The 16,517-nt window shown below is 41.8% G+C and overlaps 1 protein-coding gene across 5 annotated transcripts in view; it reads left to right on the top strand.

Annotated features, from left to right (window-relative positions):
• The window catches only part of LOC135475006 (uncharacterized), a 49,699-nt gene extending 33,182 nt beyond the window's left edge, over window positions 1-16,517 (top strand). For 4 of the 5 annotated variants that reach the window (XM_064754729.1, XM_064754733.1, XM_064754732.1 and 1 more), the window contains exon 2: window positions 7,486-16,517. In XM_064754729.1, the coding sequence (XP_064610799.1) occupies window positions 7,524-15,596 (8,073 nt within the window). In that variant the 5' untranslated portion in view covers window positions 7,486-7,523 and the 3' untranslated portion in view covers window positions 15,597-16,517. Of the gene's footprint in view, window positions 1-4,689; window positions 4,907-7,485 lie in introns of those variants that run through there. The other variant, XM_064754730.1, reaches the window with a different exon arrangement.

A 16,517-nucleotide genomic window follows, 5' to 3' on the forward strand; every position in this document is an offset into this window, starting at 1 on the left:
TCTCTCTCTCTTGTGCCTGTGCTACTGAGAGGCTGTATGTACCAGCTCATGATGTTACCCCACAGGAAATCGGCTCTCGCTCAAACAGACTTTTCTTTAACAGGCTTTCCAAATCCATGGTAATGCTGATTGTTACAATTCAGATCTTGTCATCCTTTGTTATAATGCGCTTCCCATTACAATGTAATCTCTACGCGCTCTATGTGGTTGGGGGTGGGGGTGGGTGGTGGGGTGGGGTTGGGTGGTGGGCTGGGGGTGGGGGGAAGGGATGGTGCTGATGAATGGTCAGGGTGTACATGCAGTTCCATTACTTTGTATATATGACCATAATATGATATTATGATGCATGGACACATTATGTATGTTTGCTATAAATCTGTGGACAGAAGGCCGTTCTATTTTACATGTAGATAGAAACCTATCATTATAGGTTGATGTACATACATGTATTTTGACAAAATCTTATGTGACAAATGGAACTAGTGCTTGTTTCCATGGCAATGATCCCATGTTTTCATAATTACGCTACATTGTATTTCCTCAAACTTTTTGTATATGAAAGAGTAACTTTCAACACCATTTATGTACATTTTTTGATTTGATTTTGGAGACAAAAACTACATTAGTTGGGCTGGCCAGTTTGAAGGCTTTGCAAAGTGTATAATTTTATTTATAGTCTACACAGAATAATGCCCCCAGAATAAGCTTAAATAAACATCTCTCAAACATGTGAATAGGTTGAAAAACTACAGTTACATTTGGAATGACGAGGGTCCATTGTAATAATAAAACAGACAAAGCGCGCATGTGTGGTTGGTAATTATGAGTCTTCGTCCAATGTACACACAATGTTAATGTTTGTAGGACTTGGTACTGGCAGAAGTAAGTAATGCTTATCCACTTAAAGATTGAAAAGAATGTGGATTGCATGTGCTCCAGTGACTCAGAAAGATTTTATCGGTTAAAAAGAACTACATGTATTCTTCTGTAAAGCTGAAGATTGGTGATCAGGACTTAGTTATGTACCAGACAGAGAAGAGGTCAGAAAGATTTCACTGACTGTAATCTGTAGACACTCCCATAATAACGTAGCATTATGGTAAAAACTTGACTATTAATAATACTTGAGCAGCGGTTCTGTACTGAGTTGACAGACGGATAATAAATTAAGCATTTCCGGCTGTTGTCATTAAGCAGAATTGGGAATAGCCTCTTTGTGAGATTGACGATGGAGGACACCTGTTGATTTCCACAGGTACTGTACCTGTCTTGTTAGAGAAAAGTGGATTAAAATTTGCCATTAGCCCAATGCACTTCACAAACCGCTGCGAGTGATGGTGACAAGTCACGAACCTGAGCAACAATTGTTTTAGGACGGTGAAAATGTTGGCCGGCTGGAAACAAAGAGCTCACGTATTTTGAGCACATGATTCACTTTGTCTCTGTGCTACTCCGGACTCTCGTATGATCAGAGAGTGGTCACCAACGTAGACACGACTTTATGCCTACATGCTACTTGACATGATCTGGCAAAGAACCACAGGGTATTTTTGATCATGCCTTTCCTTGGCAACCAACAAGGAATGCGGTCCGTTTTTTTGTGTCTTTGTGTCGTGTAGCGAAGTTGTTAAATGTTGGGTTAAAAAGAGATGGGGAAGGCCATTGTAATATATGTATATATACATATATATATTCCTTTATTAAACAGCTACGGACATACATGCACTCCCAGTCTTATCCTTGTCACAACGTGTGAATATCACTAGACATCCTCACGTGTACATGTAAAAGGTGTATTGATCCCAGCAAATCTTCCTCACACTGCATTTGTGAACAAATTTGCATGTTCATTATTGAAAATTAATTACTTTGCTTCCATTTACCATTTTGGCTAAATGTTATTTTGTGAATCTGGTCATTTAATAGAAATTATATCTTTATACCGTATATCTTTAGGAAAGTCTACTGATGTGCAGGCATGCATGGATACAATGATATAGACATGTAAGTTCATAAGTACTGTAATATTGTTGGATCGCTGTGTGTCTGCAATTCTTTTTGAGAAAGTGACCAGAAATAACTTAGTTTGCATTATAAACAAGGTAACAATTTGCAGATTTAAAGAAGTTAAAGGAAAGTTCCTATTTTTAATGTAGCTGGGGAAAAATTTTTTTAATTTTTTGTCAGTTATACGTTGAAAAAAAAAAAATAAAGGAGAAAAAATATTTATATTTCGATGAATTTCTGCAATTCTTGTTTTCTTAGAATTATGAAGTTGGAAAAATTGTATTTTCTGAGAAGCGTATTAATGATAACTGAGCGGAGAAGTGTTTTGTACATTAAATTCCAAGGACTGTCACAGTGAGTGGGTATTTTGTGAGTGGCAGGCTGTACCAGTTGGTTGCCCCTAAAATGAAACCCTAAAAATACCAGTGTTCCCTAGTCAGTTTTATTTAGCCAAGGTTTGACCTCTATTTAAGCAAATGGCATTTTATTTATAGGATGGTAAAGAGAAGAATGTTTGATTCAACACAGGAACTCCTGAGAACTGATACAGGGAAAAAACACTGACGGCAGGTGAAAAAAATCTGGCACCTGAAGATATGAGGGAAAGAAAAAAAGACGTGGGGGAATCATAAATTCCGTTAGAGAGTAAAGAACCTGTTTTAGTGTTAGGAATTGTATTGCTGATTGATGCCAGTCTAGCAATACAAGTGACAAGCTGAAATGAAGGGGAGAAACAATGAACATAGCTGGGAGCAAATTAGGCATTAATTATAACTTAGGGTGGGGAAACAAACCGTTCAAGCTAAAAACGGAGAAGTTCGTTATCCCACGTACAAAACGAGGTTTTGATGGAAACCGCCTAAGGCCGTTGAAGGAACCTTGACTGACTCAATACTCAGTCTTTTTCATTTCTGATTAAGCACATCAGCTCGTCACACAAAGATACCTATACAGTCCAGTGATTCATGACTCGTGGAATAATGTTTGTTTTTGGTCGGGATGTTTTTTTTCACATATTTCAGCTAGTATAGGCATCTCTGTTATTCAATGCAGAGGAGTAATTTAAAATCTCATGAAGGATAAGATTGCTATCATACTGTATCAGGGTAGGAAATACCTGGCGTACGTGACGTCATTGCATGTCAATGTTTAATTTGGGAGTACTATATATCCCCAGTCTGAGGCTCATTATAAAGTGGCATATTGCCTTGAAGAATGTGCTCTATTGGTTTTCACCTGACTTTTTGTTCAGTTCGTTCAGCCATGAAAACATTAAGCATCCCATGTCATGAAGGCATTAAACAAACAAGATTTTCATTGTGCCCTTATGAAATTGGTTCCGCCTCGCTGATTTTTCATGTTTTTTTTTCTTCTCAAGTTCCTGTTAACAATGGGATTTCAAAGCCTCAGAATAGGGGGCGACTCCTGTTTTGCATCGCATGGAAATGTTGCAGCATAGCATAAGAACTAATGTGACACAAAAACTGGTCGTAGCAACTCTTAGGCTGAGATGTCTGTAGAGAGAAAAACTTTTTGCATCATAAGGCTCATGAATAAAAGCCTGAATGTATGGAATAACCAGTTTACGAAGGACGATACACATTGTACAATGGGCGAGGTAGATTTCCTCACAGATAGACATTCTTATGTGACCAGATTTGAATCGGAATCTTTTGAAATCGTGTTCGTGTAAACTCCATGACTTCAATAGCCTAAGCAAGAAATGACCTAAATGTACCCTCTTAGCATTGGTTCACGGGAGTGCTAGATATTCTTTTATTGCCTTTTTTTCCATCATCCGTCAAATTTATTTGATTATTATACAGGACCGATTATATCAGTGTAGTGACTTTTGGAAGGCTTTACTCATAATCTCCTGTTTAACATTTGATTCAACTCCTTGTTGACTAGAACTTAGAGCAGTCCAGCTCTGGAACATGTAACTTGTCAAGTGTTCCCGTCAAACTATGGTAAGTGCAGATTTTCCAGAATAATTCGTTTATTTTGTTGGTGTTTGATCACCCTATTCTTCCTATATATTGAAGTTTAGATGAACAGATGGACGAAATCAGACTCAGGGGCCACCTGACCTGCCAGCCTGTGTAATACTTTCGCTGCATGTACACATAAGATGGCTATATCTGGATTTGAACACACAACTCCGATGGTCACTGATACTACACTGGTACATGTAATGTACATGATAATCTTTTGGAGCTATAAATTAATTAGCAGGGGAAGAGAGGGAGGTATTTTTAAAGTTTAGAGGGACATTCACATATATGTATGTTTATTAGCTGTCTTGTTTTTATGTGTTAATACTACTAGCCACAGCGGTACCAGCGTAGTGTGACTAGTTTCCTGACTGTGTCTTTGTGTTCAAGTGCTAACCGCTTAAAGCGGAGGACCGTCATGCCTGACTGATAGAGTGCTGCCCACTGAACTGAAGTTCTCTAGAGGTCACAGGTCGGAAACCTACCTCAGCATTTGTTACGTGTCCTATGTTTGCCAAGCCTGACTTCGTCATTTTTTTTCCTCTCTGTCTCCAAAGAACCTGTTAGCTCTACAAGGATGTGAAAGTCATTTCCTTTTGCGAGCCCAACGGGATTGCCAGTGCTCACCGCTCGCCGTACCAGTGATGCGATACGCTTGATTACTTACATCTACATTCAAAGCTGTGCCTCAAAGTGTTCAGAGTCTGCCTGAGTCGTTGGAGCTCTTAGACTGACAAAAGTTTTTATGGGACATCCAGTAAAACAACTGCCGAGGGATACAGAAGGTTGTTTCGCTTGTTTGACCTGTTCTTTGTTGAACCCTGCTGGAACCGTCTGTTAATGACTGTCTTGAAGCAGTATACATACGAAACGTCATAGGGGATGAGCTGGCAATGTTTCTTCAGGTATCTACATGTACTTGTCTTATTATGATTCATGAAAGTAACTCCTTAAGGCTTTCGGGTAGTACATGAACAAGGATCACACATTAAGTTATGTTGGAGACACCATTATTTTCCTCACTTTGTATTCCGGCCACAAAACTGCCTTTTGGAGACCCACAATATGATGGTCATATAATCGGTGATGATTTCAGGTTGGTGTTATAATACTGGTTGATAATATATGTACATGTACCTTGAATTCTTTGTTTCGAGAACCAAGACAAAAAGCTGACATCATGACGTAGCTTTATCGTTATGAGGAAAACATGTCTTTTTCTTATCTGTTTCTTCATCTGCATTCCAAAAGTGACGCCCTTTCATCCTTGAAGGTGTGTTGCAAGTCATGGCTCATTGAGACATCTTATATGCGTTGCCTCAGGCACAATTGTAGATGTTAAGGTGTAACATGTGTGTGTGTAATACCTTATTCAGAAGTGTGTGTATTCTATAACAGGATGTGTACACTTTATTCTGAAAGACGTCATGTTACTTTCTTAGATTTCATTGGATGGCTTATCTCACAAGGCTCACAAGTATGATTTGGAGTGTCGAGGAGTGTCAATTCAGCTCTCATATCCAATTGTTAAAATGTTTCCAAGGAACAATGTTGTACAATTGTAGTTTGTTTTTAACTAATTATTCTTGTTCCAAATAAAGTCCATATCTGGGGATTTGTACAAACCAAGTGGTTTTACTAAAGTGACATTTAATCACTTCTTTGTGTTAAAGGAAATATCTGAAATTTATGGAGTACATCCTGGTCTATTTGGTTCTGTTTATTTGCAGAATTATTCTTGTGACATACTTAAAACAATAGTTTTCTACAGTAACACTTTACGTGGATGTGAGCAGGCAAATTGCATTGTAAGCCCATTGATTTAAATTTTTTACCATTGTGTTTTGAGTAGGAAACTTTTTGTCTGTTTTTTGTCCTTTTGTCAGGTAAAGTTTGACTGGTTTGACTTTGTCTACATGCGGATGGACTTAGTGAAAAGTTTCAAGACTTTACAAAATTAGATATTGGCCTGAAGGTGTTGCAATGATTTTGTGAGATAAAAAGATAAAAGGTTAATAACCAAAAGGACAAGGTGTGTATTTATACACTGACTGCTGGCCGACTCAGGTCAGCAGGGCTATTATTAGAGGCTAGCTGCCTCCTGTGGTGAGGCCATGTCCCACAGCCTGCTCAGTACTAGTCATTGGGATGTCATTTCCACGAGGCTCTAGTGGAGGGGGTCTCAACTATCAACTTCTCTAACTTTTTTAATTATTCAGTGGTGAAGCTCAAGAAAAATGTACGGTCACCTTGTTACTTTTATGTTTGAAGACATTTTCGGCCGTTTTCCATTTTTTTTTTGAGAGATCATTAATCATTCAGCAGAAAATACATGTCTATATATGTGCATGTCAATTGTGTCATATTTTCACGAAAGTCCAGTGAGAATAATGCAAAGTTGAATTAGTGGGCGGTCAATTTTGGTAGTTCATGTGCGTGAAACAAATAGCCACATTTTATTTAGTACACATGTTATTTTTAATCTGAATATAGTAGTTAATTTCCCACACTGGACAATTTATGAATTGTCTCTGATGTACACTGAGTTATTCTACATACGTGTTCATCAATTGTCTCTATGCACAGGGTTATTCTGTAATGCTTATTCACGAATTGTCTCTGTACACTGAGTTATTCTATAACATGTATGTACATGTATATACAAAGACATACAAGTGGCAGAAGGAGTGTATAGTGTACATGTAGATCCACTTCAGTGCACCTTGCAACATATATATATATATGCAGATACCTTCATCTCATACATGAATATAGCTTTTCCTTTGTGATAATACTTCATGTGGTGACAAAATGTCAGTTTGTTGTGACAGGCACGCTGATGTCCAAAATTACAGAGGCTCCCATTACCAGGTCATAGCTCAAGGATTTATGAATTCATAAGAATTGGTAATAGATTTGAAGAGATCGAGGCTAAGAATAGCAAATCATGCAGGCGAGTCTATCAATCTAATGATAAATCTTGGTTGTCGACCTGGAGAACATCTTTTGTGAAAATACACGTGCACTCCCTGCACGTCATTTTTGTATGGGGAACTTGAATGTCAATAGTTGTGATCCACAAGCCTTATGTCTACATGTAGTAGTTTTGTTTGGGAGAGAGAAAGAGGGGAAGGGCGTGGTTAGTATTTCATAATTTGCCATGTATTTTTCTACTTAGCATTTATCAGCACAATACCTCCAGATGTTCTAAATGAGACTCTTGTTTTGTTTGCTGATTATAATTTATAGGAAAACAAAGCCCCGAAAACTTTTATCCATATGTTTGATCTGATCAATTTTATTTGTTATGCTCAACACTTGCCGTCTTGTTTATGTTCTTGAGTCTGTTATTTGAAAATTTGAATGCATGGAAACTTTTTGTTCTGTTTACCAAGGTAATCAGATAAGGCAATAAATGATATTAAATTTGTTAGATTAGATTAGTAAGCAATTCTAATGTATATCTTGTTTTGTGTGTTACCAGGAGGGTTCCAGAGGACGAGGGTGTCTGCTGCCGAGAGGATGGGAGACACAGGGCAGGACAATGTTGACGCACTGACCTCACAGGAGAAAAAGTCTCGTGGCCGAAATCGATTCTGCAAGACCTGCAAATTCTCCAGCACAGATGCTAAGGAGTTCCAACATCATCAGATGTATGCTCATAATGCAGAGGAGAACAAAGCCCTTGATAAAGAAATTCAATCCCAAAAATTAGAACCAAGGCGGAAATCCTTAAATGCTGCCAGCAGAAGCCCAAGGCGATCGAAAGACGATTCAGACAATTTATCAACTTCCAGAAGCCCTACTGCTGACCTTAAACAGCAGGGCGAGCACAACGCTAAAATTAATGGAACAGATGAGGAAATTGAACAAATGAAGCTTACAAACATGGATGACTCGTTAACGAAGAAGAATCCTGCTGTTCCTGTCAAAAGAACAGGAAACATTCAGACCAGGAATTACGTCTGTGCCAAATGCACCTTTGACACAACCAGTGCCCAGGTGTTCCTTCATCACCAGGTGGATGAACATCAAGAGAACATTTCCATTTTCGAATGTGATTTATGTGACTATGCAACGAAATACAAACAAAAGCTACCTCGCCATCGAAAACTTCATTTCACGGCTCGTGAAGGTGGCGACACACCAGACATGGACTTTTCTGCAGTTTCTGCAATTTCTGAAACTGATGCCTTAGACGATCAAAATGACTCAACAGACGTTGTCGATGGTGTTGTTAATATGCAGTCCGGTAAGACAGCAGCTGCCAACTCCAATGGAATCATCGAACTTGGCCTTGAAGATTTGGAGGGCAGTGACAAACCAGATGAAAGTGATGCAGCAGAAATGCTTCAGAGTGAAATTGAGGAAGAAACTCCTGAGCCTGAGCTAGAGTCCTCAGCAGCTGCTACACCTGCTGCTGCATCAACACCAACTCCAAGTGCTGACACTCCAGTAAGAAAGAAAGCTCCCAGACAGGAGGTGGACCCACGCAAATATGTTGTCATTCGCAGTGACAAAGGAGTCAAATTTGCCTGTTCAAGGTGCACCAGTATTTATAGCTGGCGGAAATCTCTCAACAAACATTGGAAAGAAAAGCATCCTGGCGATCTTCCTGATGCTAAAGTTAAGGCTAAAAAACTTGCTGAACTAAGCGAAAGTGAAGCCTATGGCTCCCCAGGGGATGTTTCTGCCACACTTGTTCGTGGAAAACATAACTTCAGCAGCTTTGGACCTCCCATGACTTCTTCACCAGTTTTAAACATTCCACGATCCCGATCTTCCACGCCCTTATCCGGCTCTGGCATGCCAACAAATGGATCTACATACCATCAGGCAAGCTATCAAACCCAGGATGGTTATCCTGCACACCCAATGCCTAATGTCATTGGACCATTCGTAACCAATTCCATCAGACCAACATACATCAACGAATCCGCCGTTGGCGAGGATCTGTCCTCTGCTAAAGATATCATGGCCAAAATGCAACCAGAGATCTTAGACTTGTCCAGATCTTCCAAGCAAGAGTATGAAGAGGATTCTGAAAACTTAGATGAAAGCCTGCAAAACGAACCCCTTGATTTCTCCATCAAGCAAGCTTCAGGTGAAAGTGAAAGCAGCAGTGTGCGAACTTTGCTGGAGAATGGTTCCCTGGATGGACATTACCTTTACAACAGAATGCATATAAAGACTGAGCCTGCCTGGTCAGGAGACGAGAATGACAACTTCAAGCGGGACAACTTCAATGTGGCCAAAGGCACGCAGGGTTCACCTCAGAAAAGCCCTCGTAACCATGTCCTTCAGTGCTCCCGTTGTGCTTACGTGGCTAAAACGCTTGTTGATTACAGTGCTCATATGGGCATTCATTTGAACAAAAGAGCTTTCAAATGTGCAGAATGTCAGGAGCATTTCAGTGCAGTGGAAGAGCTGAACAGTCACTTTGCCGAAAATCACTCCGAAAAAATTCTCAAGCACAAAGAAGCTATCCAGAAAATCCCTCATGGACTGCTCCAAACTTATCACCTACTGAATGTTCCTGTAAACAAACTGTCCACCCTTTCTAATAACAGCTACACTCAAACAGGCGACAAGCAGTTAAAATGCAATATGTGTGGGTTTGTAGCTCGCTGGCCAGCTGAACTGCAGAAACATGCCGTTTCCCATTCCGAAGAACGCCCATTTGTGTGTATGGTGTGTGGGTCTACCTACAAGTGGAAGTGGGATCTTGTAAAACATTTTGAGAAAAGCCACCATACTCTACCCAACCCTTACAAACGCCGAGATCCGGGATCCCAACAGTCTCCTTCCTCTTCCTTCTCTACATCTACTGCAGCAGCTCTACTTGACAATGACAGAAGCCTCCCTGCTATGGAAGAGGACTCTGGTAACTCTGACACTGAACCAAATAAGAAGAGAAGAAGACTGTCGGATTCGGATCTCTCTCAGCTGAAAGCCAGAGCCAGTGAGTCTGAGGGAACTGGCATCAACGCAGACTCCAACAACAATGAAGATGAAGATGAACTGACTGATGACTGCAAAATTCTTTCACAAGAATATGAAAATGAATATCTTGCAGCACTAGAAATGCGTCGACTGGCACCATCAGAAATTGAGGCCATGAACCAGATTAGAATGGCAAGTGAGGGCAGACCCGAAGGTATGGAGGGCATAGAATTTGACCCAGAAGATCCAGAACCATACATGCAGTACTGCAGACCTATCAATGAAGCCACACAGAAAATCATTGCAGAAACCTTAAGACAACGAATCAGTCAAGGAAGGTTTCCAAATATGAATGACGAGAAGGCACTCTCAGGAGACCCGTCATCTAGTGCTGATATCCTACTTCCATACAAATGCCCTTCGTGTGAGTACAGAGCACGGTGGCCATCTGAAATAACACAGCATATGAAGAACCACTCTGATGAGAAGCCATTTAGATGCCCAAGGTGCAGTTATCGTAGCAAGTGGAAATGGGATGTTGTCAAACATTTAAAACGTTGTGGAGGAGGAACCATTAAAGATGTTATTGACACGTCTGTAGACGAACAGAAGATGGATCTGTGTGGTGGAAATGTGGTTCTCAGTGTGCCGAAATTGGATGGATCAAAACAATCCACATCCCAACCACTGTCGTATCTAGTCGGATCATTCCCTAATTCTCAAGGCCAGAACCAAGCCATTTCTTTACTATCCTCCGGACGATCTGTGCTGAAATCTCCATGCCCAAATGTGACTGTATTACCCCCAAATGCTAGTGGTTTGGTAGGAATCCCCTCTGCTAGTCTTCTGCAGAATTCACCTGAAGGGGCTTTAAGCCCAAACTCTGCACATGGAGGTGCGGTTCAGAAAGCTGTAAAGCAGCCTGTTTTCAGAGGGCTTATCAATGGAGGAATGTATCACTGCCTGCACTGTCAATTTGTCGGGCATAGCCCAGCTGAACTAAAGAGACACTCCATGATTCACTCTGAAGAAAGACCATTTACTTGTTCTACTTGTGGGTACAGCAGCAAGTGGAAGGGGGACCTGAAAAAGCATCTGAGGACGTACAACCATGCTGGAATTATCGCTGGACCTCCAACAAACCGGCCTATTCTCCCCAGACCTGATCCATCGGACGATGAATCACCTTCCAACCTAAGTCAAACTGATGATGGCAAAACTGGTGATGGTTTATCCATGATCTTTCATGATAAGATACTTTTCAAATGCAAGACATGCCCTTATGTGACCTACAAGAAAAGCTCTTACGACGCCCATTTGAAAACTCATGGTGCTTCAGGGTCAAGCGAGGGACCATCGAAATTCAAGTGCAAGCAGTGCCAGTTTCAAGCTCAGGACTTGTCCACATTTCTGCAGCACAGACTAACCCATACGCAAGCAGCGCAGATGACAGTTCCAACCAAGAAACCTGTTGCGTCGCAGTCCTTTGACAATGAGGTGTCGTCCAGAACCATACATTTGAAATACAGACGGAGGCCAGTCAAACAGTTCAAATGCAGCAAATGTCCTTACGTGTGCTTCAAGAGGAGTGGGCTAGACTCGCACGAAGCCATGCATGAACCCAGAGGTGTAGATGCTCACACATGCCTGTTTTGCGACTACAATGTATACAACAGAAGTCTTCTCATGCAGCATATGAGGCTTCATTCTGAGTATGACCCAGCCATTCATGAACTTGTGGGCGAAGGTGAAAGCGACAGTCCCCCAGATGTGCAAGAGGAATGCAGTGAACCTAGTGAAGAAATTATTGACTTGACTCCTAATACGAATTATGTTTACAATGTAAACATGCGTGAGGCCACAAGTTCTGTGCAGTCTCCCATTAAGCAAGCCACCTCAAGCAAAAGACTGGCATGTGAATGGTGCAGCGCATCTTTTGATCATTTGCTAAACCTGTTTCAGCATGCTCAGATGATGCATCCACAAGAATTGAGTGCCCAAGAGAAGGCTCCAATGGATTTCTCCCAGACTTCCAGTCATCCTTTGGACTTCTCTCAGAAAACCCAGCCTCAGACTGTCCCACCTCACAGGGTTAAGCCAGGAGTGTCCTTGCTTACTGGCACAGTGCAAGGTAACTTCATGGGGAATCAAACATTTGCCACACCAAAAACCTACCAGCCTATCATGCCCAAGAAAATGGACACAAGCTCCAACCAAAGTGATGTGGACAAGCAACCATGGCTGATTAATGCAAGGAAAACAACTCGCTCTCCTGTGGCAGCAAGAAAGAGCACAAGTCCTGCCAAGCGCAGCCCCAGACACCAGTGCTCTAAGTGCCCATTCATTGCCAGTAACTTGTTCTCCTACTACAGACACATGGAGCGACATGGCAGCAATTGTAAACATACTTGCTCTTATTGTGACTACAGCATTAATCGCCTGAACCTTCTGTATCAACACATGAAGGGAGCCCACAATATCTACTGGTATTCTGGAGATGGGAAAAACAGTGGCCCAGACTTAAAACAGCTTGCCATTGCAGATAAGAATCAGAATGCTAATAATGAAGTGTCCAGGACACCAACTCCCTCAACCGTCAGCCCATCCCCAACAGGATCCACATATTCACAGGACATGGATCCTCATCTCACATCTGTGAGTCCTAGCAGCTCTCTTGGCCCTGAGCCAGCTGAAGAGGTGCCGCTCGACTTCAACCTGGAGAAGGCAGTGATGAATGTCGACTTCAAAAAAAGGCTTCCTGTAGGGAGCATTCGTAAGCCAGGGGCAAAGCCTACTTTGGTGATTGTTGAAGAGACCAACTGGCGTGGTATTCCCATCCAAATCTGCTTCCTTGATGGCCGCAAAAATTATAAATGCCCTCTTTGTAACTACATAAGTAATAATGCTGCAAATGCTACAAACCATGTCCGCCAGCATGGCACCAACCGAAGATACAGGTGCGACTATTGTAATTATAGTGTAGATAACCTGAGACTGGTCTATCATCACATGGAATCAATTCATAGAAATTGTCCTTACAATACAGTGGAAAGGATTGAGAAATCTGGGGGGCAGATAGAGAGCATTGATGACTCGGTGATGAATGATGATGCCAGTTCAGTTGGCACAGCAGAGGACATCGCCAACAATGTCCTGGATACCAAAGTTATTTCCCAGCTTGAAACGGCCCTAAGTCAAAATCCAACAGTTAAGTTGTCCAAAGATGAGCCGCCACGAAGAAGCATCAAGTGTTCTTTCTGCCCATTCCGTGCAAAAAATAAAGATTCCTACACCAAGCACCTTGAAATGCATGAACTGAGTGGAAGGTACAAGTGCAAGCATTGCAGCTATAGTGCAGATCGCCTTAACCTGATGACACAACATTCCCGTGTGCACCCAGCCTCTGAGGGCTCAGGTCTAGGTAACTGTATTGAGATCTCACATACAGCAGCCAGAGGAGTTGCCAAACACAGCATTAACATGAATTCTAGGATTAACGGAAGGATCAGATATAGGTGTTCCAGATGTCCATTCAAGACTTTCTGTAAGAGTAACATCATAAAACACCGACGACAGCATCTGATGAATGGCAAGTACAAGTGCCCGAAATGCAACTACAGTGCAATGAGATGGTATGTCCTCCAGCAACATCTGAAATTTCATGAAGCAGACGATCCGACCAAGCAAAGCCCCAGTAACAAGGACAGTTTCCAAGACTTTATTCTTGACCCAAATGATGAGAAAGCGGCTGAAGCTTTACGTCAGGCTGAACCAGGAACTCTTCCTGATGCTGAACAACAAGAGCAGGAATTGATGATGTCTGCAGATGGTGCTGGAGAAGGCATGGAGTTTGACTCAGAACAAGACCTGGAAGGTTTGGAAAATGGGGACCTAGATGCCATGGAAACAGATCATCCATTCCAGGAAGGTGATGAATTGGAGCCAGGTAGTCTAGAGTGTAAGGAATGTCCCTTTACAGCCTTGACTGTGACTGATTATCGCAAACATTCCCGCCTTCACAAGTTGGCCTTGAAGTTCCGCTGTGATTTGTGCTCTTACAGCATCGACAGGCTTAATGTACTGTTGGAACATCGACAGCTGCACTTAGGCGACCCTGATTATGTCCAAGATATGCCCACTGAATCGCTGCTAAACCCGGACTACACAGAAAAGGGAAGAAAGGTTTCAAGCCCAGATTCTGGTGACTCTGGAGAGGAGAAGTTGATGGTGAAGAGTGGTAGCATGTCTGAGGAAAGCAAGAGGTTTACTTGCTCCATGTGCCCTCATCAGTGTAACAAAGTAAGGAATCTGAATGCACATATGGCTCGCCACGGTCAGAACGGCAAGTTCATCTGTGACTGCTGCAGCTGGAGCTCTAACCGGTTAAATCTGGTTTATCAACACAGACAAGTACATTCCAAAGAGCCGGACTTTGACCAGAACCCTGAAGACATCAAGTTCCTCAATCGTCAATATGCTCTCGGCGAAAGTGTTTCACCATCCCTGGAACAGAGTGAGGATAGCACTGGTGAAACAGGCCTTGAGGAGGAGGAGGAGGAGGATGGAAATGAGGATGAAGCCCACATTGAACTGGTGCGAGGAGGATCAACACCCTCGGAGACAACCAGCATGCAGATACCACGCATCCAAAGGCAGTACAACTGTCACCTTTGTCCATTTTCTTGCAACAGTAAGAGCAGCTTTGCCTACCACAAGAACCTCCATGTGATTAGAGCGAAGTACACCTGCACCAACTGTTCATATAGTGTGGCACGTTGGAATCTATTACGTCAACACATGAGGCTGCATGAAAACCCTGTAGATGAAACAGTGTCTACAAAGCAGAGGCTGAAATGTCCTCTCTGCCCATATCACACTCGTAGCAAGGAGCTGTTGGATGCCCATATCACAATGCATTCCTCCGGCAAAAAACACTCTTGTGACTTCTGCAACTTCAGCTCAGACCAGTATAGTCTTCTGCAGCAACATTTGAAAGTCCATTCCACTATTACTATCGAAGCCAAAGACGGTCCTGAGATGAAGAATGAAATTAAGGTATTTGAACCTCCGGAGTCTGGCATGAGCAGAAGCCTCCTCTATTTCCGTGGCAATAAGGGAGTCAGTGAAGAAACAACGGACAGCCCTGACCCTGAGTTTAAGTGCGAGAGATGCCCTTACAGTGCTTCAACAAAACAGGAAATGGATGCCCATGAAGACCATCACAACGTCAAAAGTGAAGCCGATTGTCCATTTTGCGACTTCAGTTGCACGCAGATTGACGAGCTCTTAGAGCATGCGAGACTTCATTTTCCCAGCACACAAATGGACATGTCCACTCTACAAAACTTGCTGTCCAAAAATGAGAAGAAGAAGAATGAAACTGTGGCAAAATTGTCCCAGTCCAAAAAGGAGCTGGCAGCAGACAACACATCTGCAGAGACATCGACTGACAAGACCATGGAGACAGGCAAGGCCAATGCAGAGAAGGATGATAAAACTGCTGATGAAAATGCAGGCATGCAAGATCAGAAAGAGGCTACTCGATCACAGAGAACAAAGGTGTATGTGTGCCAGTATTGTGATCGAGAATTTGAAGAGAAGGCGTTGATGCGTGATCATGAGAAACAGCATCTCATTGGCTCTCAATACTAAGCTAGTGTATAAGGTGTGCAGTTGTGTTTGGGACTGTGCAGAAACAATGTGATAATGAGACAAGAAGAACTACTGAACTTATCAGTACCAAACCTAGCACAGCTCTGACAGCTGAGTAAACTGGTGCCTTAAGTGTCCAGTGAAGATCTTTTTTTGTGCTGAACTATTCATCCTGTGCTATTTTCTTAAGACTTTTACAAGCATTGTGCACTTTTAGGACTTCCGCTTTTCAAGCACAAGAGTGAACTGGTGCCTTTTATTTAAGACTGTTTCCTTGACAAGACTGAGACTTTGACAGGAATTTAGCTCTTCCAATTGATCAGATTTATATTATATATCATCATCCAAGATGTTTTGTGGATAATAATGTGCCTTCTGAGGAAATTTTAACTTCCCTGTGAACATTCTTCCAAGATATCCTCACTTCCCTATGACATTTTGACTTTGAAGTGGGTATGTGTGTGTTCACTTTACAGCAGTTGATTCCAGGCCTTCACTGAGTAAAGTGTAGATAATGTTTCTTTGTGATTCACGCATTGTTTGAGACCTGAACTACACACCCAGTTTGAAAGGCAGAAAGGACTAAAGTGACATAAGGCAATGAAGACTCATTCCAGAAAAATGGACCTGTACCTGTAAAGGTGCACAACTTTATGAACAATATGCAAAAGAACACTTCCAGAAAACTTATATATGTACATGTATATATATATATATGCAAGCCTGCTAAAGCCCACAGGGGAATGCAGGGCGGTTTTAGTCTTTTACTTTGTTATACTTTTAGTTCGGGAATAGAGGATGAGCTTTAGTTATACGTTTATAAATATGATCACTGATTTGTGCAATGTTTATTTGTTATTGGCAATAATTAGAGAACACCGTGTAGGTGTTCAGAGTTTTCTACAAATGTTGAAATTTTTC

Source organism: Liolophura sinensis, chromosome 9, assembly GCF_032854445.1.
Source record: "Liolophura sinensis isolate JHLJ2023 chromosome 9, CUHK_Ljap_v2, whole genome shotgun sequence".
Lineage (NCBI taxonomy): Eukaryota > Metazoa > Mollusca > Polyplacophora > Chitonida > Chitonidae > Liolophura > Liolophura sinensis.